We start from the raw sequence: 23,715 nt of genomic DNA on the forward strand, positions 1-23,715 counted from the left end.
CAGGCACGTGGCACTTATGCGATGTAGCAGGAAACTAGGGTCACTGAGACAGAGGGTAGATGATTCAAGCCAATGTTTGGTGCCAGGTGGCTAGCAGAGGAGACAAGGTAAAGTGGAAGCCGAAGTCAGGATGGGTAGAAGCATAGTTGCCAACATTTGAAAAAAATTTCCAGGGACACTTTGCAGCACAGATATCAATTACTTACCACACCCACTTCCCAGAAGCTCCGCCCACTCCACATAATTAACCTCCGCCTACTTATCAGATTATAGGGTCTACTTCATAAAGAGAGAATTACAGGAAATTGAAAACTTAAGGCCAAAGTAGCAGAGTTGGAATAATTCTCCCATTCAGCTGCACTACTTCTGCCTAAAGTTTAAAATTCTCATCACAATTCCCTGCAATTCTAAAGTGTGAAATGTGCTCAGGTGTGACCATAGAAAAAATGTAATATGGAAATATAAATAAAGTGCAAGGTATAAATAAGTATGATTATACTATCTGGTATAATTAGGTTTTATTGTACTTATTTACACCTAATACTTTATTTAGATTTACATATTCCATTTTTTGTATGGTCACACCTGAGCACATTTCACACTTTATTCACCTGTCTTTGAATTCAGCCCTCTGTAGGGTGATCATTTTCATTTACATAAAACAATGTAGCATCCTTTCCTTCCTAACACATTACCCAGTCCATACCAGTATAGATCCTAACACATTACCCAGTCCATACCAGTATAGATTCTAACACATTACCCAGTCCATACCAGTACAGATCCTAACACATTACCCAGTCCATAAGAGTATAGATCCTAACACATTCCCCAGTCCATACCAGTATAGATCCTAACACATTACCCAGTCCATACCATCCTAACACATTACAGAGTCCATACCAGTATAGTCCATACCAGTATAGATCCTAACACATTACCCAGTCCATATTATCCTAACACATACCAAGTCCATACCAGTATAGATATCCAGCATGAGATTTTTCCCATTGAGGATTGAGGTCTGTTTTCATTTTTCTGAGCAATATATATATATATATATATATATATATATATATATATATATATGCACACACATACACATACACGGATATGTACACACATTTATCTAGAGCTAGAAAACTATATATATGTATCAATTAACAGGTGTATAAATTATATCTATAAAAAAACATTATTGATAGTAGTAATTAATGGAGTGTGAGGCCTCCAGCTTGTCGGAAGGTGCTCTGCCTCCCCCTGCTGGCGGATTTTGGAAAGTGCACCATGCTGACACCCTGCCTTCGGTGACACGTTAAATTTGCGACAGGCGGGAAGAGTGAGCGGGCACAGAGAGAGAGACAACCTGCTGCCAGAACTACAACTCCTAGCTGGGGTGAGAGTGACACTGTGTGGCACAAAATTAAAAAAAAAAAAAAAAAAAAAAAATTTTTTTTTTTTTTTGTGATTTACATTGTCCCTGATTAACAGGGACACTGTAAAATACCCGGGACAGGCTCCTATTTGCCGGGATTGTCCCGGGAAAAACGCGACAGTTGGCAGGTATGGTAGAAGGAGGAGATCCGTTAAACAAGCCAAGGTCAAAGTCAGGGAGCGAGCCAGGGACAGATATGGAACAAGCCAAGTCAGTAACCAGGAATCATAGGAAACAGGAAACACGGGAACTTTGGTAGCAGCTGAAAATCAAACAGCACTTTAGACAAGGACTGGCTCCCTTATAAAGGCCCAGGTGAAGTACTGACGGAGATGCTGGGTCCTAGAGTCCTCCTTCTATTGGTGCCCTGACACTATGTCTTTTTATATGATATTTAATAAATTATTTTTTTAATCCATCTACCGTCCCATGTGGGTGCCTTTAAAATCCACCATTAGCAGGACATGGTTCCTGCAAACCTTTTACTATTACTTACCCGGATGTGGTACAGGTCAAGGTCCCTCCTCTTTTTATATATGCTTACTAAAGGTGATGCTGTTTAGACTAGTGTTTGAAACCTAAGATTAAAAGAAACATTTCATGAGATAAAAACAGAGGCTGTTGTAAAGCTTCTTCTGAAAATGCTAGCTGTCTGACTGATGTGGTGATGCTGAAGCTTCAATACCCTAATTGATATTAAAGGTAATTTTTTTTAAATAACAAACATGTTATGCTTACTTGCTCTGTGCAACAGTTTTGCACAGAGCAGCCCCGGACCTTCTGTTCACGATCCTGGCTCCTCCTCTTCTCCAAATGCCGCTTGCAATGGGGGCATTGGTGCATGCTTGCTCCAAAGCCCCACTCTGTGTGTCCATAAGACGCACAGAACGAGGCTCGGCCCCACCCCTGCTCCCTCCTCACTGGCTGTGATTGACAGCAGTGGGAATCAATGGCAAGGGAGAGCAGCCACTAATGTGGACACCACTGGATCACGATCGGGCCCAGGTAAGTATTTGGGGGGGGGGAGCTGCATACTGAAGGTTTTTTAACCTTTGTGCATTAAATGCATGAAAGTAAAACACCTTCAGCCTTTAGAGTCACTTTAAATCACTGACTTAAAGCAAGTATGTAGATGAAGAGTTTTAACTTTTCTCTGACATTCCTATTCTGAATACTTCTGTCAGTCAGTGACTGAATGTATTGAGGCTCAAGGTTCAGCACAACAGTCACAACAGCAACTATAAATAATTAAAAGAATTCAATAATTAAAGTCTGTTCATAACAGGTTTCTACTAAAAAAGCTGTGTGCCGTCCGAATGCATCTCAGTTAGTATACTTTGAATGCTAGTAGAAATAATTTTGTTACTTTAGCAAATATAAAGAATGTTTGCTTAATCTTTAAAAAGAAAGAACTTGTCCACATTTCCCTCTATTAATGCAAGTTTTCATGCACTAAATAGAGCATGAAAAGTGAATTGGAAATTGAATTATTGATGCCAAATGGTTTTGTTAACTTCTACACATTATATATTTACAATGCAGATTTAAAGAACTTACAATGGGACTTGACCTATTTTTATCATACTGATTTTTGTTAGTATATTAATAGGAAAGCAGGACATGCTGAAACAGCATTCTGGATGTTCTACAACATGCTTTCATATGTGTTACAAGACTTGAAAAATTCTCTTTGTGGATTAAACATTAGAACAGTGGTCTTTAATCAGTGATATGAAGCCACACTTGTATAGGCCCATACACACGTAGCGATTGTCGGCCGTAAATATTCGGCCACCGAACGATCGGCCGATTGTTGGCTTGTTAGTATGATGCTTCCGACAACCGACAGCGAATTTTCGGCCGAACAGAATCTGGCGTGCAGACTTTAAAATTTTTGTTGGCCGTCACCAGAACGGCCGATTGTTCGCCAGTCAGTACAGAATTCGGCCGACAAACAGCAGATTAGCAAGACTGGGCATGCTCAGAAAAGAAAAAACACACGGAAAGTTAACCATCACATGACATCACTTCTGCAGTCGGCTGTTGTTGGCCGACAAAATTCGTGTGCAGCCTTTAGCACTTTTCAACCGTCAGGACAGCACCGGACAAAAGACGGCTGATCGTTTGGCCGACATTCGGTACGTGTGTACGGGGCTTATGTCAGCTATCTGTACTGTTTGGCTGCCAGCCAACACCTGGGTATCTGAGAAGCAATTGCATCCCAAGTTTAAATAATCAAATGAAAACAGTCAGCAATAAAATACAATAACTAGTAATATAAATTATGTTCTGTGTATTATATAAAGTTAAAAAAAATCAAAGGAAGTTTGCTGCACACCATTTAATTGCATGCTGACTTCTCAGCTACTGAAGGGATTTGATACTTAGGAAAAAAAATCCTTTCACAAAAAAAAGCCCATTGAAAATATGTTATTTATGTATCAAAGGTTATTATTAGTCGAAATGCAACAGTATATACAATTTAACGGTTACCCTAAGTTTCATGTTATACTGTTGCTTTTAATTTGTCTGTAGTACTGTCCCCGTAGGGTTTGCTGTGCGATGACTTCTTGGGCCTCCTCTGATTACCTGCAGACAGCCACTTAGGGACAGTTCATACATCCATTCTTACTCCTAGTGGCTCGTTACTCAATAAACAATCCAGGGGTTTTGGTTTTATATTTATTGTGGAACTTGGATGGGAGAAGGAAATAGTGGGATACTCCAACTTGAACTATTCACAGTTCATAAGGACAACTCTCACATGGCCTCATCATGTTACTCGTAGAAGCAAACACACTGCTTTAACCATACTTCCATTTGTATGGAGGAATTAGGTCTTTTTTCTCTCTCTAGAAGCAGACTTGATGCAACTACATTATCTTGAGGACACTCTCTACCATTTTCTTGACTGACACCCGTTCACTGACTCTTCTAGCTGAAGGGATGTCCTTCTCAGGACAGGCCCCATGACACAGATCTGTACTCACTATATGCATAATCAGATCCTTTCCAATGTCTCCCTTCCAGTCAGCTCTGCAGGACCTCCAAGTTCAGATCCTTTCTGACTCTCAGGCCCTCAAGTCAACCACCTGAGGCCGCATGGCAACTTCTACAGGGTAGAGGCAGCCGCCCCCTCTCTCCATCAGAAAGACCCCGAACACATGTGCCCTTGGCATTTATACAGTGTCCCAGCATGCACCAAGGCAATTTCCTCTGCCAATAACTAGGGCTGTGCTAAATGCCTATGCACTCATTTGTTAGGTTTCCTCCCACTGTCCAATATGCCTCCCTATTGGAGCAGTGTGAAACATTTCAGACAAACTGAGCTGCACCTGAGCACAATGATCAGACCTCACTAGTAGATCCTGCTTTCTGGTAGGCAGAGAAAAATATAGATTAGGACCTAGGAGGGTGCTACATGTCTTTTGTTACTTTGCTTTCCACATACATTCAAATTACCCAGTTTTTTTTATAGGCCTTTCCGGTAAAAATGGGAATTGACAATGTTGTTCTTAGGATGGAGATCAGGTTGTAATTAGGTTATAAGTTTATAAGTATTTCCCAGAAAAGCTGGCAACCTAAACTCCAGTGTAACTGTGCCTTTAGGGAAAACCTGGTAAAATACTGGGCATTTAAAAATTAGTATAACATGAAAATCGCATAGTCAGCAGTCATCTTCTGTTAAAACTGTATGGCAAAACAAATATCAGATCCAGAGCTGTGCCCTGCACCCTTGTGGGTGGGGCTTAAGGTGTCCTAGTGGGGACCTAAGGAACTGCACTCCCTAATGCCTAAACGGTAGGCAGGAGTTGGCATGTGAAATCAACATTAAGGCACAACTCATAGAAATTGGGGAACTTGCCACCTGTGAAGGTGCCAAACACATAACCCGCTTCACTACAGAGTAACCTTTAACTTTGCTATGTCACCGGTCTCCTGGCTGATTGGCTGCTTTGCATGAGACGCAGACCCTGTAGTCATTGGGAACAACACTGTGGCTTCCTTTGGATAGCATTCTGTACAGTAGACCCATGCACTGTATCTTCTCTAAATCAGCACCCCTTTTGTAGAGAGGAGAAGTTTGCAGGCAAGCAGTAGTGTGAGTGTGTGTGTGCCTGTATATTCTGTATAGAAACCAACTCACTTGTACTCACTTTTGTTGCCAGCGGTTTAGACATTAATGGCTGTGTGTTGAGTTATTTTGAGGGGACAGAAAATTTGCACTGTAATTCAAGCTGTACTTTACATTGTAGCAAAGTGTCATTTCTTCAGTGTTGTCACATGAAAATAATTCATAAAATATTTTAAAATCTGTGAGGGGTGTACTCACTTTTGAGATATATATATGTATGTGTGTATCTGTGTAAATCCAGGGAGTGAACAGTCAGCAGCTTCAGCTACTGAAAATACAAAGCAAAAAAGGGCGCACCAGCCTAGCGCATTATCCTTAGCAAGTTTATTTGGATAAAATTGTTTAAAATCAAATACTCACAAACAAACAAGAAGTTTCAGGCACATCAATTCCATACACCTGCCTCCTACCAGAGGATCAACGTCTTTACTGGAAGCAGAGGGCTGACGCGTTTCGAGGCTGTGCCTCTTCCTCAGAGCCTGGAGGCCATGGTCAAGTCCATAGTTTAAATATAGTATGTAGGGCCAGGCCTCCATATGACCCCTGGGAGATGTGGGAGGAGATATCGCCCAAATGGGCGTGGCTACACAGCCATTTATCCAAAAGCTATTGCAAGTCACAAGTGTAGTTACATTTACATTTTAGTTGGCAAAGCCCCACGTGACCATCTGTTCCATTGGTGAGCTATCCAAAACACTTCCCAGCTCATCGTGGACTCCATTTCACAGAAAATAATAATAATAATCATATTAAATACTAATAATATAAGGATAATAACTGATATGGTAGACTGACCTGTACGTGTCGTGGTCCTGAACCAAGTAGGGCATCGAGCTGAGACCATCGTGTTGGTTGATAGTCCACTAACTTATACTGGGCATATTGGGCATATTCCCTGGTGGTCCAATGGTGTTCACTGTAAGATCGGCTACCAGGATATTTAGGATGGTATAATATGGCAGCGGGGTGGCGGTGGAACGCACGCCGATCATCCCGGAACTAGCGTGCGCACCACCGCATAGCGTCACTTCCGCCCATCCCGGTCGTGACGGCTTCCGGTTTCCATATGCATGGGCGGCGGGACAGCGGTGGAACGCACGCCGCTCGACCCGGAACTGGCGTGCGCATCACCGCGTAACGTCACTTCCGCCCATCCAGACAACAACAACCTCCGTCCTCGGCAAGCCGTTCCTATGGAGACCGCAAAGGGGAGGACACAAGTATGCCCCGCTGATGTGACATATACACCGGACCAAGTCCAGGGGAACTAAATTAAGATGCACCATACGGAGTCGACTCTGGTGGGAGTTGATTGGAGCGCCCACCAAGTTTGGAAAAGGATGGTCGCACATATTTAAAATAACAGTGAAGATATTGTACATCAGATAGAACAACCCAAACCAATAAAATTAAATTAAATTAAAATTGACATTAACACTAATAATATTAATGATGGGTACCTGTGTACTAATAATGTAACTTGCTAAGCCTGAATGAGAATCACATGTATAAAAGAATAGATCAATGGATAAAAGATTATTCAATATTCAATTAAATTATATACCTGTGAATAAGTATATACACATATATAAAAAATTATTATTATTATAAAAAATTATACATACCATGCACATATAAATATACATGTATATACAGACACCTATGTATACATGCTGAACCATAATGATTCATTATATAAAATCCATATTAAAACCATCTAAATATATGTGTACATATAGTGTGACTCGTTAGATATGGCATGTGGAGCTTCAGACACCAATTTACGCGTGCCATACCTCCTCTATAAACATACCTTGGAGAGCTTGAAAAACTAAACTCGGTAAGTCAAAAATAAAAAACTTTAGGTGTGGGACCTATACTAAGGAACTATACGCTTCAAAATAAATTGAGAGGAAGGGAAGGAAAAAGGAAAGGGAGGATGGTGTAGCAAGCAGTGTGTGTATATGTGCGTGCATAGGCTACGCACACACATATCCACACAATTGAGGAGACGGGGAGGGGGGAGGGGCACACACATGCACATACGTCAGCCTGAACATATACACCAGCGTATGCGTGTAGACCCCAAAAAGAAAATAGAGAGTGGTGTGGTACTACGATGGGCCATAGAAGGAACAATGGTAACTGCAGCGGATGTCGGGGGGACAGAGACACATACGGAAGGGGGAAGAAAGCAGGAATGCACTGCGAAAAACTACAGTACACTCTGGATTTCAAGATCTTCATTCAAACCCCCAGGGGCCATAGACCCTAGGGTGAAGATCCAGTAAGACTCCCTTCTGCACAGCCTCTGTAGTTTACGGTATAGTCTGCCCGTGTAACCTACTCTACGTAGGCCGCACTATACGGCCCCTTAGAGTAAGGTTCAGTGAACATAAGTGCAGCATATTGAACAGGAAAACGAAGGCTGGAGTTAAGGACCGCAACAGCTACTCCATACCTCGCCACTTTGAGCAGCACCATGATGGGGATCCAACGGGCCTACGGGTCTTTGGCATTGAGCAAATAGCTAAGGACCCCGATGAGGGGGCTAGATTCCAGAGGCTGTGCAGAAGGGAGTCTTACTGGATCTTCACCCTAGGGTCTATGGCCCCTGGGGGTTTGAATGAAGATCTTGAAATCCAGAGTGTACTGTAGTTTTTCGCAGTGCATTCCTGCTTTCTTCCCCCTTCCGTATGTGTCTCTGTCCCCCCGACATCCGCTGCAGTTACCATTGTTCCTTCTATGGCCCATCCTAGTACCACACCACTCTCTATTTTCTTTTTGGGGTCTACACGCATACGCTGGTGTATATGTTCAGGCTGACGTATGTGCATGTGTGTGCCCCTCCCCCCTCCCCGTCTCCTCAATTGTGTGGATATGTGTGTGCGTAGCCTATGCACGCACATATACACACACTGCTTGCTACACCATCCTCCCTTTCCTTTTTCCTTCCCTTCCTCTCAATTTATTTTGAAGCGTATAGTTCCTTAGTATAGGTCCCACACCTAAAGTTTTTTATTTTTGACTTACCGAGTTTAGTTTTTCAAGCTCTCCAAGGTATGTTTATAGAGGAGGTATGGCACGCGTAAATTGGTGTCTGAAGCTCCACATGCCATATCTAACGAGTCACACTATATGTACACATATATTTAGATGGTTTTAATATGGATTTTATATAATGAATCATTATGGTTCAGCATGTATACATAGGTGTCTGTATATACATGTATATTTATATGTGCATGGTATGTATAATTTTTTATAATAATAATAATTTTTTATATATGTGTATATACTTATTCACAGGTATATAATTTAATTGAATATTGAATAATCTTTTATCCATTGATCTATTCTTTTATACATGTGATTCTCATTCAGGCTTAGCAAGTTACATTATTAGTACACAGGTACCCATCATTAATATTATTAGTGTTAATGTCAATTTTAATTTATTTTAATTTTATTGGTTTGGGTTGTTCTATCTGATGTACAATATCTTCACTGTTATTTTAAATATGTGCGACCATCCTTTTCCAAACTTGGTGGGCGCTCCAATCAACTCCCACCAGAGTCGACTCCGTATGGTGCATCTTAATTTAGTTCCCCTGGACTTGGTCCGGTGTATATGTCACATCAGCGGGGCATACTTGTGTCCTCCCCTTTGCGGTCTCCATAGGAACGGCTTGCCGAGGACGGAGGTTGTTGTTGTCTGGATGGGCGGAAGTGACGTTACGCGGTGATGCGCACGCCAGTTCCGGGTCGAGCGGCGTGCGTTCCACCGCTGTCCCGCCGCCCATGCATATGGAAACCGGAAGCCGTCACGACCTGGATGGGCGGAAGTGACGCTATGCGGTGGTGCGCACGCTAGTTCCGGGATGAGCGGCGTGCGTTCCACCGCCACCCCGCTGCCATATTATACCATCCTAAATATCCTGGTAGCCGATCTTACAGTGAACACCATTGGACCACCAGGGAATATGCCCAATATGCCCAGTATAAGTTAGTGGACTATCAACCAACACGATGGTCTCAGCTCGATGCCCTACTTGGTTCAGGACCACGACACGTACAGGTCAGTCTACCATATCAGTTATTATCCTTATATTATTAGTATTTAATATGATTATTATTATTATTTTCTGTGAAATGGAGTCCACGATGAGCTGGGAAGTGTTTTGGATAGCTCACCAATGGAACAGATGGTCACGTGGGGCTTTGCCAACTAAAATGTAAATGTAACTACACTTGTGACTTGCAATAGCTTTTGGATAAATGGCTGTGTAGCCACGCCCATTTGGGCGATATCTCCTCCCACATCTCCCAGGGGTCATATGGAGGCCTGGCCCTACATACTATATTTAAACTATGGACTTGACCATGGCCTCCAGGCTCTGAGGAAGAGGCACAGCCTCGAAACGCGTCAGCCCTCTGCTTCCAGTAAAGACGTTGATCCTCTGGTAGGAGGCAGGTGTATGGAATTGATGTGCCTGAAACTTCTTGTTTGTTTGTGAGTATTTGATTTTAAACAATTTTATCCAAATAAACTTGCTAAGGATAATGCGCTAGGCTGGTGCGCCCTTTTTTGCTTTGTATTTTCAGTGTCTGGTCGACCACCCTGGTCGTAAGGGGCAGCAAAGCCTAGCCATCATGGATGCCTAATACCAGTACGAGTTCCAGGATTGTAACAGCCTGAGGACCAGGTTCCGAGCGCAGGAAAAAGGGGGTGCTGTCCAGCACCTATCTTTTTTGGAATAGCAGCTTCAGCTGCCCACAGTTCAAATTGCTTCAGCCAGGCTTAGTGGAGGGAGATTTCTGCAGCATATTTGGCAAGTACAGAATCGCGGTACATATAAAATAATATGCAAAGTGGTTGGAGGGAAGCTTCAGAATGGCAAAAATGTTTTTATTACAAATTATGTAAGCAGACTTCAGACCAGGCAAAGTAAGTGAACAAATTAAAGATTCTTTACTGAGGTAGTTGCAGATAATAAGTAACAGTTCCGAAGACACAAAGACATCTTCATGCAGTTTCCTTTACCCAGCTCTCTAGTGCTCCATAAAGTGACTGTACCTTAGGCAGATGGTAAAGTCCATTAAGAAATCATTGCAAAGCAAAAGTAAATTTAGGCAATAAATTCACAAAAGGCAATGATAGTCCTTTAGGGGTTTATTTACTAAGGCTGGAGAGTGTCAAATCAGTCGTACTTGTGCAGAGAAACCAATCAACTTCTAACCTCAGCTTGTTCAATTAAGTAGTGGCAATAAAACCTGGAAGCTGATTGGTTTCTATGCAGAAGCGAGACTGTTTTGTACCCTCCAGCTTTAGTAAATAAACCTCTTTGAGTTCATGATTTGGCAAAAATCCAATAAAGTCCATGGTTGGCAGCTATACATCTATGAGGGTCCACAGGCTCCAGAACCCCTGGGAACCTCAACTTGGCTCCCATCACACCCCCCCTCCTTAAAAGGGGGTGGTCACTCCAGCAGAGTAACAGCTACATTTTGGAGGTATTTCCCCAGGAACTCCACACAGTGCATTTCAGTGAGCCTTTTTTATGGTATGACTTGCAGGGGGTGTTAAAATTGGCAGGGAAAGCATTAACCCCTCCTGCTCAGTTACCCCCAGCTCACAGGTCAACCTAATAACACAAAATAACATTAGGACATTGTAACATCTTGCACATGGCTGACCGAATTAACTTGAGAACATGAGCACAGACAAGAAAAACAGATGAACCCTCTTGTAGGCACCTTCCTACACCTACTTCTGATTATTTTATTTATATAATAATATGTAATATATTTTTTATTTTTTTTCACAATACACACATTTATATATTATTTTATATCTACAATTAAAAAAAAATACTGGCAGCTGTGTACTGTGTGAGGATCTACATAATTTTAGTGGATTGGTAAATAAGCTCTCAGAATAGATTGTTGTAAGTTTTAATGACAGACAAGATCTGTAAATGAGTCTGGCTGTAAAAGGCAGACCATGCATGAGCCGTTTTTTCAAGTTCAAAAGAGCACGCACTCCTTCATACTCTTATGCCTAGCTCTTGAATGCCAGTAATATGTTCATATTATCTTAATGACCATAAGTTAAAAAACTATATTAACATATTTAATGATTGTCTACTTTGACTGAAGATAGTTCAGTCCTTGAAAATTACTTTTTTTTTGTGTGTCTCTGGTGGTGGAGATGGAAAATGTGTTTACATTTGTTTATTATGTATTAACTGGAAATTTGTTTTCATAGTAGAAATTATTTCCATAACTTCTCATGGATATTTATCAGTATGTTTAATTTACCCAGTTTTGATATAATAGAAGAAGATTTTACCTTCATTTAATGACTTTACTCCATTTACCATTGTACTGTGGTTTACCCGTAACAGGGTTTTGCATTAAACTGAAAACTGCACAACTACGCATGTTATGTTTTTCAAAATCATTTTTTGGCCCAACAAATCATTTATCATCATATTATCTAATTGTGTGCCATATGGGCAAGATACAGTAAAATAAAGAAATGAGGAACCGTCATATTCATTGTACCTAAAAAGCTACTATATGTATTTGTTATAAAAAGCTCCCTAAACTGGGAACATATCTAATATTTGTTATATAAATACTGCTTTTATAACTATTATGGTATTAGCCCAAGAGTTAAAATTGCAATATTTGGCAGGCAGCATACCTTTACAACACCTAGATTAAGCTATAAATTACATACCCATAAGCATCTGCCTGGGAATTTACCTAATTGCTCTTTTAAAAGCAGAGAGAAGGAAATGTGAGCTATAAACATAAATCAGTTGCTTGTATAAATGCAATATGCAACACAAGGAGAACATAACAGATTAATGTAGAGACAATAACAGTATATCTTACGGAAAAGGTTTGTCCTAATCTTGTGGGAATAACATGATAACAATTATATTTAACTCATTTGGCTTCTGCAGAATAATTGTTGGAAAGGAAAAACTAATCACGGTAAAATAACTGACATAAAACAGAGGTTCTTGATTAAAAGCTGTTGTATCCGAACACAAAAGGGCAATTTATAAAATATACACTGCTCAAAAAAGTTAAAGGAACACTATGAAAACACATCAGATCTCAATGGGGAAAAATATAATGTTGGATATCTATACTAATATAGACTAGCTAATGTGTTAGGAAGGAAAAGATGCCACATCATTTGATGGAAATCAAAATTATCAACCTACAACTTAAAGACACCCCCAAAAATGATGCAGCAGACTAGTCCATTTTGCTGAAATTTCATTGCAGCAACTCAAAATGTTACTCAGTAGTTTGTATGGCCCCCCATGCACTTGTATGCATGCCTGACAAAGCTCCTTATGAGATGACAGATGGTGTCCTTCCTGGGGTACTTCCTCCCAGATCTGGACCAGGGCATCACTGAGCTCCTAAACAGACTGAGGTGCAACCTGGCGGCATCGGATGGACCGAAACATAATGTCCCAGAGGTGTTCTATTGGATTTAGGTCAGGCGAGCATGTGGAACCCAGGATCCACTACACCAGCGAACAATGTTACAGGTAGCATAATGTTCACCACGGCTTCTCCAGTCTCTTTTATGTCTGTCACATGTGCTCAGGGTGAACCTGCTCTCATATGTGAAAAGCTCAGGGTGCCAGTGGCAGACCTGCCAATTCTGATGTTCAATGGCAAATGCCAGTGGAGTTCCACGGTGCCAGGCAGTGAGCACAGGACTCACTAGAGGACGTCAGGCCCTCAGGCCACCCTCATGAAGTCTGTTTCTGATTGTTTGGTCAGAGACATTTACCGAGTGGCCTGCTGGAGGTTATTTTATAGGGCTCTGGCGGCCGTGCTCATCCTGTTCCTCCATGCAAAAAAGGAACATATACCAGTCCTGTTGATGGGTTTAGGACCTTTTACAACCCTGTCCAGCTCTTCTAGAATAAATGCTCTCCTGGAATCTCCTCTATACTCTTGCGACGTTCTGGCAATGGCACTTTTTGATGTGCCATCCTGGAGGAGTTGGACTGCCTGTGCAACCTGTATAGGGTCCAGGTATCGCCTCATGCTATCAGTAGTGACACTGACCCTAGCCAAATTCAAAACTAGTGAAAATCAGTCAGAAAAAATTAGTAGGGAACATTTTTTTAGTGGCCCCCACCTGTAAAAGCATTCCTGTTTATGGGGTATCCCATTGTTGCCCATCTAGTGCACATGTTGTTAACTTCATTACCACCAAAGCAGCTGAAACTGATTAACAACCCCCTCAGCTACCTAAATGACCAGATCAATAGCCCACAAGTTTAATTGACTTGATGCTGTACTCTGATTAAAAAGTGTTCCTTTCATTTTTTTTAGCAGTGTATTTTTTAATAAAATCTATACCATACTGTTGCAAAGTTTCAGCAGCACAGTTACAACAGTACTTCCCATTACACACATACAGTGCTTTGCGAAAGTATTCGGCCCCCTTTAACTTTGCGACCTTTTGCCACATTTCAGGCTTCAAACATATAAAGATATAAAACTGTAATTTTTTGTGAAGAATCAACAACAAGTGGGACACAATCATGAAGTGGAACGTAATTTATTGGATATTTCAAACTTTTTTAACAAATAAAAAACTGAAAAATTAGGCATGCCACATTATTCAGCCCCCTTAAGTTAATACTTTGTAGCACCACCTTTTGCTGCGATTACAGCTGTAAGTCGCTTGGGGTATGTCTCTATCAGTTTTGCACATCGAGAGACTGAAATTTTTGCCCATTCCTCCTTGCAAAACAGCTTGAGCTCAGTGAGGTTGGATGGAGAGCGTTTGTGAACAGCAGTTTTCAGTTCTTTCCACAGATTCTCGATTGGATTCAGGTCTGGACTTTGACTTGGCCATTGTAACACCTGGATATGTTTATTTGTGAACCATTCCATTGTAGATTTTGCTTTATGTTTTGGATCATTGTCTTGTTGGAAGACAAATCTCCGTCCCAGTCTCAGGTCTTTTGCAGACTCCATCAGGTTTTCTTCCAGAATGGTCCTGTATTTGGTACATCCATCTTCCCATCAATTTTAACCATCTTCCCTGTCCCTGCTGAAGAAAAGCAGGCCCAAACCATGATGCTGCCACCACCATGTTTGACAGTGGGGATTGTGTGTTCAGGGTGATGAGCTGTGTTGCTTTTACGCCAAACATAACATTTTGCATTGTTGCCAAAAAGTTTGATTTTGGTTTCATCTGACCAGAGCACCTTCTTCCACATGTTTGGTGTGTCTCCCAGGTGGCTTGTGGAAAACTTTAAACTACACTTTTTATGGATATCTTTAAGAAATGGCTTTCTTCTTGCCACTCTTCCATAAAGGCCAGATTTGTGCAGTATATGACTGATTGTTGTCCTATGGACAGAGTCTCCCACCTCAGCTGTAGATCTCTGCAGTTCATCCAGAGTGATCATGGGCCTCTTGGCTGCATCTCTGATCAGTTTTCTCCTTGTATGAGCTGAAAGTTTAGAGGGACGGCCAGGTATTCGTAGATTTTCAGTGGTCTGATACTCCTTCCATTTCAATATTATCGCTTGCACAGTGCTCCTTGGGATGTTTAAAGCTTGGGAAATCTTTTTGTATCCAAATCCGGCTTTAAAATTCTCCACAACAGTATCTCGGACCTGCCTGGTGTGTTCCTTGTTCTTCATGATGCTCTCTGCGCTTTAAACGGACCTCTGAGACTATCACAGTGCAGGTGCATTTATACGGAGACTTGATTACACACAGGTGGATTCTATTTATCATCATTAGTCATTTAGGTCAACATTGGATCATTCAGAGATCCTCACTGAATTTCTGGAGAGAGTTTGCTGCACTGAAAGTAAAGGGGCTCAATAATTTTGCACGCCCAATTTTTCAGTTTTTTATTTGTTAAAAAAGTTTGAAATATCCAATACATTTCGTTCCACTTCATGATTGTGTCCCACTTGTTTTTGATTCTTCACAAAAAAATACAGTTTTATATCTTTATGTTTGAAGCCTGAAATGTGGCAAAAGGTGGCAAAGTTCAAGGGGGCCGAATACTTTCGCAAGGCACTGTAGATATTATTTCATCATTACATTTCTGCTTCTTCTATTTTGCACAAATCTGGCATGGTGGCTAACTACTTACTGTCACCTACAAATTGGGTGTTCAGTCTGGCCTGGGACAGGCTTGTTAAATAACAAGTTGTAAAAGACCTACAAGAATTAATTTTTCTCCCCTTGTCCATTTTGTCTAGTCTTTTTTATCAAGATATCCTTTTTGAAAAAGTGGCATCCATTGCTCCAATCACAGAGATGCCTACCAAATGCTTCTAAGACCGGTAAAGAGTATTACAATATTTTTAATTAGTATTACAAGAGTCATATCCCCTTTTACTAGATTATGCCCAACACCTGGCCCTTATGGTACCCACGTATCAGAAGTGTTCCAGTGAACAGTCGGGCAGAATGTTTGGCGAAAATTATCTAGTCACCCACCCATGGGTGATCCTCCAATTGGCCCTTAGTCCCCAGTCTCATGGTCTCTGACAATACTATGGAAACTGTGGACGTAACCTAACTGAGCATAGTCATCTCTTTATAATCACACTGTAGAAATTGTTTTTTCCCATCAAATGCTTTGAATCCAATTGCAGATGTGATATGGGTTCATTACTGCCCCTCTGCTATTGAGGACATATGTGGATTTGACTTCTGTATCTCAGTTCTGAAAGCTGCATTGATTTTCAGCTGTCCTGACCAGTTGGACAAGTTTCTTGGGGGCTAGTAGACACTAAGCAGTCCCTCTGTGTCAGTCTGCATGCTGGTAAAAGGTTTCTACCTGCAGTGGGAGCCTCAAGCCCATATTATAACTGCAGAGGTGATTTCTTCACAACCTCAGAAGACTGCATTCTATAAGTGGTGTAATCAGCTTGGTAAAGGATAATCCAATAGTTATTTTATTTTTTTCATAATAGTTAAATTCTTAAAAAGAAGAAGAGAAAGTTCATTTTAATCACCAAGAGTAGATGGTACAATACTAGAAACAGCAGCCAAAGAACTTAGCCCCAGTACATCTAAGAAAAAGTATAGGTAGCAAAGTGTCACTTTCTGGCCATCTTAGTATTGCGCCAAAAATATACCCATGCTATAGAACAACATACAAAGAGCATGTTAGAAATTCTGCAAATTCATAGTATCTTAGAATAGATTTTATTACTAAATAAAGTTTGGACACATGCATGAGAATGTACATTAGGTAAATACATAATTTGCTTGCTGACAACTAACGTGCATGTTTACCTTCAACTGTGGATTATTAAGGATACCTTTTTCTACATTTAAATTTAGAGGTTTTATTAAAATAAATAACAATTCTTTTTTTAATATAGGTATCAAGTTTGTACAGTATTTTAGGTTCATCTTCATGGGTGATTTTAATTTCATAATATTAGAGAAATAACCACTTGTATGTCTATTTACAACACATTGATTTTAAAATTATCCATGTAATATAGACTTTCTTCTTATTACTGTCTGTCATTTTTTTTTTTAACTGTAGCCGTGACAAACATTAAGAATGAGGGTTCGTTTACAAGCAAAACATTTTTAAAATACATTAGAAATCCTTATGTTGATCTGTAGCTTACTGTTTATAATGGAAGAACAACAAAATCTAAAACATGGCCATCATCTTTTCACAGCCAGAAATTAAGCTTCAAGGAGCGTGTACGTATGGCAAGTCCAAGGGGGCAAAGCATAAAGAGCAGACAAACATCAGTTGGCGATCGTCGTTCTCCCAGTGCTGATGTGACTTCTGAGGCGAGTCCAACAAAAGTACAGAAAAGCTGGAGTTTCAATGACAGAACTCGTTTCCGGCCTTCTCTGAGACTAAAGAGTTCTCAACCAAAACCGGTGGCTGACAGTAAGTTTTTTACCCTAGATCCCAAAGACAGCATGGCAATAAAAGCTACGATACTTTATTACAATATAATTATTAACAAGACTGCCAAATAATCCATTCATGTGCAGAAACTGAACATTACCAATATCATATTCGTCATGAAATATGATTATGTATTTTCACAGACAGTCAGCAGGTGAAACTTTTTGTTAAGTTTTCTATGCTATTTTTATCTTCTTTTTTTAAAATAAAGAACCCTATTATTTACATAGCTAAAGGTTAAATTTATGCATTCAAATGAATGAGTCAGATGTGTGATACCTCCCCCTCTAGCACGGGCAAACATAATTTCACTGTAGAAGATATGGGCATCAGAAGAAATACAATTAGTGGCGTGCTTTGGGTATGACAGTGACGTTTTATTATACAGTTTTTTTAGGAGGCATAGTTTAACCCTTTATAATTAAAGCTCTTTAAACATAGATGTTCAGACCAAATGAGCATTAATATGCTGTGGTTAACTTTTTTAATTCCTTTATATCTAATTTAACTAAATTACTTTTACATATTTTTAAAGGATATAATAATATCTTTTTACCTTTTTAACATTCATTTATTCCTCTGTATATCACTTAAAGTGATTGTAAAGTATTGTTTTTCTTAAATAACAAACATGTTATACTTACCTGCTCTATGCAGTCGGATTTGCACAGAGCAGCCTAGATCCTCCTCTTCTTGGGTCCCTCTTCGGTGCTCCTGGCCCCTCCCTCCTGTTGAGTGCCCCCACAGCAAGCAGCTTGCTGTGGGGGCACCCTAGCCAAGTCACAGCTCCACGTGTCCACTCAGATACGGGGCCACGATCCCGTCCCGCCCCCACTCTCTCCCCTGACTAACTTTGATCGATGGCAGCAGGAGCAAATTGCGTCACGCTGCTTTCTCAGACAATGAGGAGGGGAGTCCAGGGCAACTGAGACACTCCTGCAACATCGCTGGATAAAGATGAGCTCAGGTAAGTATTAGGGATGCTGAGGGGGGCTGCTGCACACAGAAGGTTTTTTTTTTGCATTACAGCCTTAATTGGGACAATAATTGTATATTTAAATGTAATACCACAGTAGTCTCCTCTAAAATGCTATGATAGTAGTAGATGGTCTTATGTATACGTTCTTAGTTTAAGTTAGCCTTTAAGGCTGGCCATAGACAGTGCATAATTATTTTCTGCAGCCACGGGTTACTGGAAAGAAATTTGCATGATTCCCCCATCAGCAGAGACAGTGCTGACAGGGAGATCCTTCCTGATGAGCTATTGTTTGCATCCAGCAGGAGGGGGGGGGGGGGGTGGCGGAAGCGGGGGGGGGGAGCCATCCCCACAGGAAGAAGACAGTGATTATGGCTAGTGGCCAAGTAAGTTTAATCCTACTCCCACCCCTATTCTAAGCTAACTGCCCTGTAAAATAAAGATTTGTATACTTACCTAATCTAAGGGAGTTCTGGTCCGGTTAGGTGATTGGGTCCAAGCACTGAAGCACCGGCTTCAGTGTCGAGGAGGAACAGTGGACAATGGAATATTCTCTGTGTGCTGAAAAAGGCAAAAAATCAAAATAAGGAAAGAGAAAAAAAAAAGAAAGAGAAAAAAAAAAGAAAGAGAAAAAAAGAGAAGGGGTGGAAGTTGGGACTGAGAGAGAAGGGGAAAAAAAGTTCCCAACAAAAGGGGGAAGAACACACAAAACAAAAGGGGGTCCGCCCCTCCCCAGATCCTGCCTCGAGTGATGCCAATCCCACCTCACTCATGTCAAATCCATCAAAGATTTGTAGGCAGAGGAGTACAAAAAGTTGTGCCAGCCGAACCATTTCTGAGTGAATTTCTCCCTTTACACCCTTCTTTGTTGCAATCCGCTCCTCCATCTCATTAATTTCTGTAATCTTTGACAGCCAGATGGTGATCAAAGGTGGTTGGCACTTTTTTTTACCACATTTTATGATACATGTTTTCTGCACACAGAACATAAATTAACCCTTTGTCTGAATCTACCTTTAAGAAGGGCTGCATTAAAATAGATAGGCACTAGGAAACACCAGCAACTGATGGTAAAATAACATTTTAGTCAGTAGTTTGTTATGTAAAATATAGTATATAGTGCAGAGGTAACACAGAGCCCATTGTACAGAGCGCAGGGGTCAAGAGTTAGCTAACACTCAGAGTACAGGGGACAGGAGTGTGTAATTCACCCCATAGCACTCATAATGCAGTGACCAGGACTAGGTAAGATACATAGTGCAGAGGCCAGGAGTATGTAACTTGCAAGGTGCATGAGCTACGTAGGAGTACTTAACATACATAATTTAGAAGTATGTAACATATGGAGTATAGCAGCCATACAGATAAAACATATAGCGTATCATACAGAGTATGGTGGTCGGCAGGAATACCCCCCTCTTCGGCAAACTCCCCTCAGCAATAATCTCCACACCTCCACCACAACCCATCAAACAAAATACCGCTTATACCAGATATCTCCCAAAGCAACCCCCCCCCCTTTCCCCATCAAAAAAATCCTCTCATCACCAAAAATCCCTTATGAGCAAAAAAACATCCCCCCTTTCAAACAAAAATCCTCCCCAGCAGCACAAACATCAAACGTTCCACCCAGCATAAGCATCCTTCCTAAAAGCACGTCAATCCCCCTGGCACAAGGAGGATTGTGGATCTAGTGGAAACACCCATGCACAGGGAATCCAGCATTACCTACACATCCAAAACCTCCTACCCCACTTTACAGTCAACTGCGCTGCAGACACTGTGCACATACTTGGGCAGAGCTCATTGCAGACATGACTGCCAGATGTTAATGAAGCTGTCTCAGGCTTTCTCGGATTGACTCTACTATCTATCTTTTTCTTCGGGTGAAATTCTTCATTTAAACTGTTTACATATAAGATTACATTTAGACATTTTGCCAAGTAATACAAAAAGAATTGGTAAGGGAAATCATGCTATTTTCACTAGGAAATAGTGTAGCAAATACAGTGACACCACTCTAAGTAAGATTAGACTGGTGTGATAGTAGTCCCACAGCTAACACAGTGTGTTGTCAAGAAACACAGGAAAACATTACTGAATAAGGCAATGCTGGTAATACACAGATGCCAAAGGCATATATAAACTCTCTATGGCGCATAAAATATAGTTCAAGTATATTTTCTTTTCTACTTCATAGAGAACTAATTAACTACAGGGCATAGAAAATGTCCTTATAAAATCTTTCACACACAGATTCGCCTGTTTGAAAGGATAGACAGTAGACATTGTTTAGGTATACCACTTCAGAATCTAAATTGTAATTTTTCTAATAAATAGTCAATATGAAATAAAAAGCCTGAACCATTTTAGAAAAGAAAGGTTTGTTATGTGTGAAATTATTCAACCAGTAAGTGGCAAATAAACTCACTTGTGATAGAGCTTTCGCTCAAATGTTTTTATTGTTTAATTGCTTTACTACCAATTAGATTGAAAAATGCACGCATTTGTAATTATTTAAGGTGGAACTCCAGGCAAATAGCTAAACATATTAAGTACATATTAGTTAACTGCTTACCATGCCAAATGATTTGTACAGTGCTGTGAAAAAGTATTCATACCCCTTGAAATTTTCAACATTTTGTCATGTTACAACCAAAAACGTAAATGTATTTTATTAGGACTTTATGTGATAGACCAACACAAAGTGGTACATAATTGTAAAGTGAAAGGATAAATGGTTTTAAACCATTTTTACAAATATATATCTGAAAAGTGTGGCGTGCACTTGTATTCAGCCCCCTTTACTCTGGTACCCCTAACTAAAATTGAGTGGAACCAATTGCCTTCAGAAGTCACCTAATTAGTAAATAGAGTCCACCTGTGTGTAATTTAATATCATATAAATACAGCTGTTCTGTGAAGCCCTCAGAGGTTCGTTAGAGAACCTTAGTGAACAAACAGCATAATGAAGGCCAAGGAACACACCAGACAGGTCAGGGATAAAGTTGTGGAGAAGTTTAAAGCAGGGTAAAGTTATAAAAAAATATCCCAAGCTTTGAACATCTTATGGAGCACTGTTCAATCTATCATCTGAAAATAGAAAGAGTATGGCACAACTGCAAACTTACTAAGACATGGCCGTCCACCTAAACGGACAGGCAGGGCAAGGAGAGCATTAATCAAAGAAGCAGTCAAGAGGCCCGTGGTAACTCTGGAGGAGCTGCAGAGATCCACAGCTCAGGTGGGAGAATCTGTGCACAGGACAACTATTAGTCATGCACTCCACAAATCTGGCCTTTATGGAAGAATGTCAAGAAAGAAGCCATTGTTGAAAGAAAGCCATAAAAAGTTCAGTTTGCAGTTTGCGAGAAGCCATGTGGGGGACACAGAAAACATGAGGAAGAAGGTGCCCTAGTCAGATGAGACCGAAAATTACCTTTTTGGCCTAAAAGCAAAATGCTATGTGGGGCAGAAATAACTAACATTGCACATCACACTGAACACACCATCTCTACCGTGAAACAGGGTGGTGGCAGCCTCGTGTAGTGGGGATGCTTTTCTTCAGCATGGACAGGCAAGCTGGTCAGAGTTGAGGGAAGATGGCTGGAGCCAAATACAGGGCAATCTTAAAAGAAAACCTGTTAGAGTCTGTAAAAGACTTGAGACAGGGGCAGAGGTTCACCTTCCAGCAGGACAACAGCCCTAAACATACGGCCAGAGCTGCAATGGAAGGGTTTAGATCAAAGCATATTCATGTGTTAGAATAGCCCAGTCAAAGTACAGACCTAAATCCCATTGAGAATCTGTGGCAAGACTTGAAATTTGCTGTTCACAGACGCTCTCCATCCAATCTGACAGAGCTTGAGCTATTTTGTGAAGAAGATTGGGCAAAATGTCACTCTCTAAATGCTGGTAGAGATACTGTATACCCAAAAAGACCTGCAGCTGTAATAGCAGCGAAAGGTGGTTCTACAAAATATTGGCTCAGGGGGGCTGAATACAAATGCACGTCATACTTTTCAGATATTTATTTATAAAATATTTTGTAAAATATTTTGTAAAATATTTTGAAAACCATTTATCATTTTCCTTCCGCTTCACAATTATCACATAAAATTCCAATAAAATACATTTATGTTATTGGTTGTAACATGACAAAATGTGGAAAATTTCAAGAGGAATGAATACTTTTCAAGGCATAGTAGTTCTTTGCAGTTCCAGTTTACACACCTATTCTACACCTCTTCATGTGGCAACACCCATGATCTCACCCACAATGATGATGTTAGACTCAAAGTTGCATATGTGTTGGAAGTAAAATGAAATAAATATTATAAGGTTGTAAAAAAAAAGTATGCACTCTCACTGTCAGCAATGCAAAAGGCAAGCCCGAGGATTCACTAGAAATCAAAAGTATTTCAGGCCACTCTGCTTAGACAAGGTTTTAATATATCTGAATAACTGCTCCAATAATGGTATTTCTCAAAGTGGCTGGAATTAACTGGTCTGTTTTTCTTTTCTTTTTTTTTTTTTAATTATATTTCAAATGTATACATATTTTATTTTATACTAGATGGAGCCGATGATCATGGTCATCAGCTTCATCTGATAGTTATGAAGCTGTATTTTCCAAATTCACATTATTCTTATGAAAGACAAACATCTGATCTAAAAAAAATATTCTAGTAGCATTCAATTTTCAGGAAGCGGCACAGAACAAATGTACATGCAGTTTAAGCCCTCTTTAGCTCTCTGATTTTAATAAATACACCCCTTAGTATGAGCTTTATAAACACAGTAAATATGGTAGGCAAATTAATAGATTATCACAGGTACGTATATAGCATTCATTTATGCAGTGCTTTACATAAATATCTTATACATTAACATCAGCCCCTGCCTTCAAGGAGTTTACAATCTAAGGTTCCTATCTCACATTCTTTTATACTGTACTCATACTAGAGCCAGCTTGGACAGGAGACAATAAACCTACTAGTATTTCTTTGGAGTGTGGGATTATGCCCAATGTCTTTTTGAATATTACCCTGTAAGTGGGTTTATTGATAGAATATACAATAAAAACCAAAAAGTGCAGCGCTGAAATCAGTATACAATTATATAGCTGAAAAGCTCATATAAAGAAAACAAAAAAGGAGAGGGGATAATGTCCAAATGAATAGTCCCAATATTAAGTGCAGAGATGT

General features: G+C 40.3%; 1 protein-coding gene across 1 annotated transcript in view; it reads left to right on the forward strand.

The window, feature by feature from the left end:
- The window catches only part of KCNQ5 (potassium voltage-gated channel subfamily Q member 5), a 749,354-nt gene that overhangs the window by 695,836 nt on the left and 29,803 nt on the right, over nucleotides 1–23,715 (forward strand). The window contains exon 10 of the mRNA XM_082251332.1: nucleotides 17,291–17,511. Within this exon, the coding sequence (XP_082107458.1) occupies nucleotides 17,291–17,511 (221 nt within the window). The remainder of the gene's footprint in view (nucleotides 1–17,290; nucleotides 17,512–23,715) is intronic.

Source organism: Pelophylax lessonae (assembly GCF_965119305.1).
Source record: "Pelophylax lessonae genome assembly, chromosome: 3".
Taxonomy (NCBI): domain Eukaryota; kingdom Metazoa; phylum Chordata; class Amphibia; order Anura; family Ranidae; genus Pelophylax; species Pelophylax lessonae.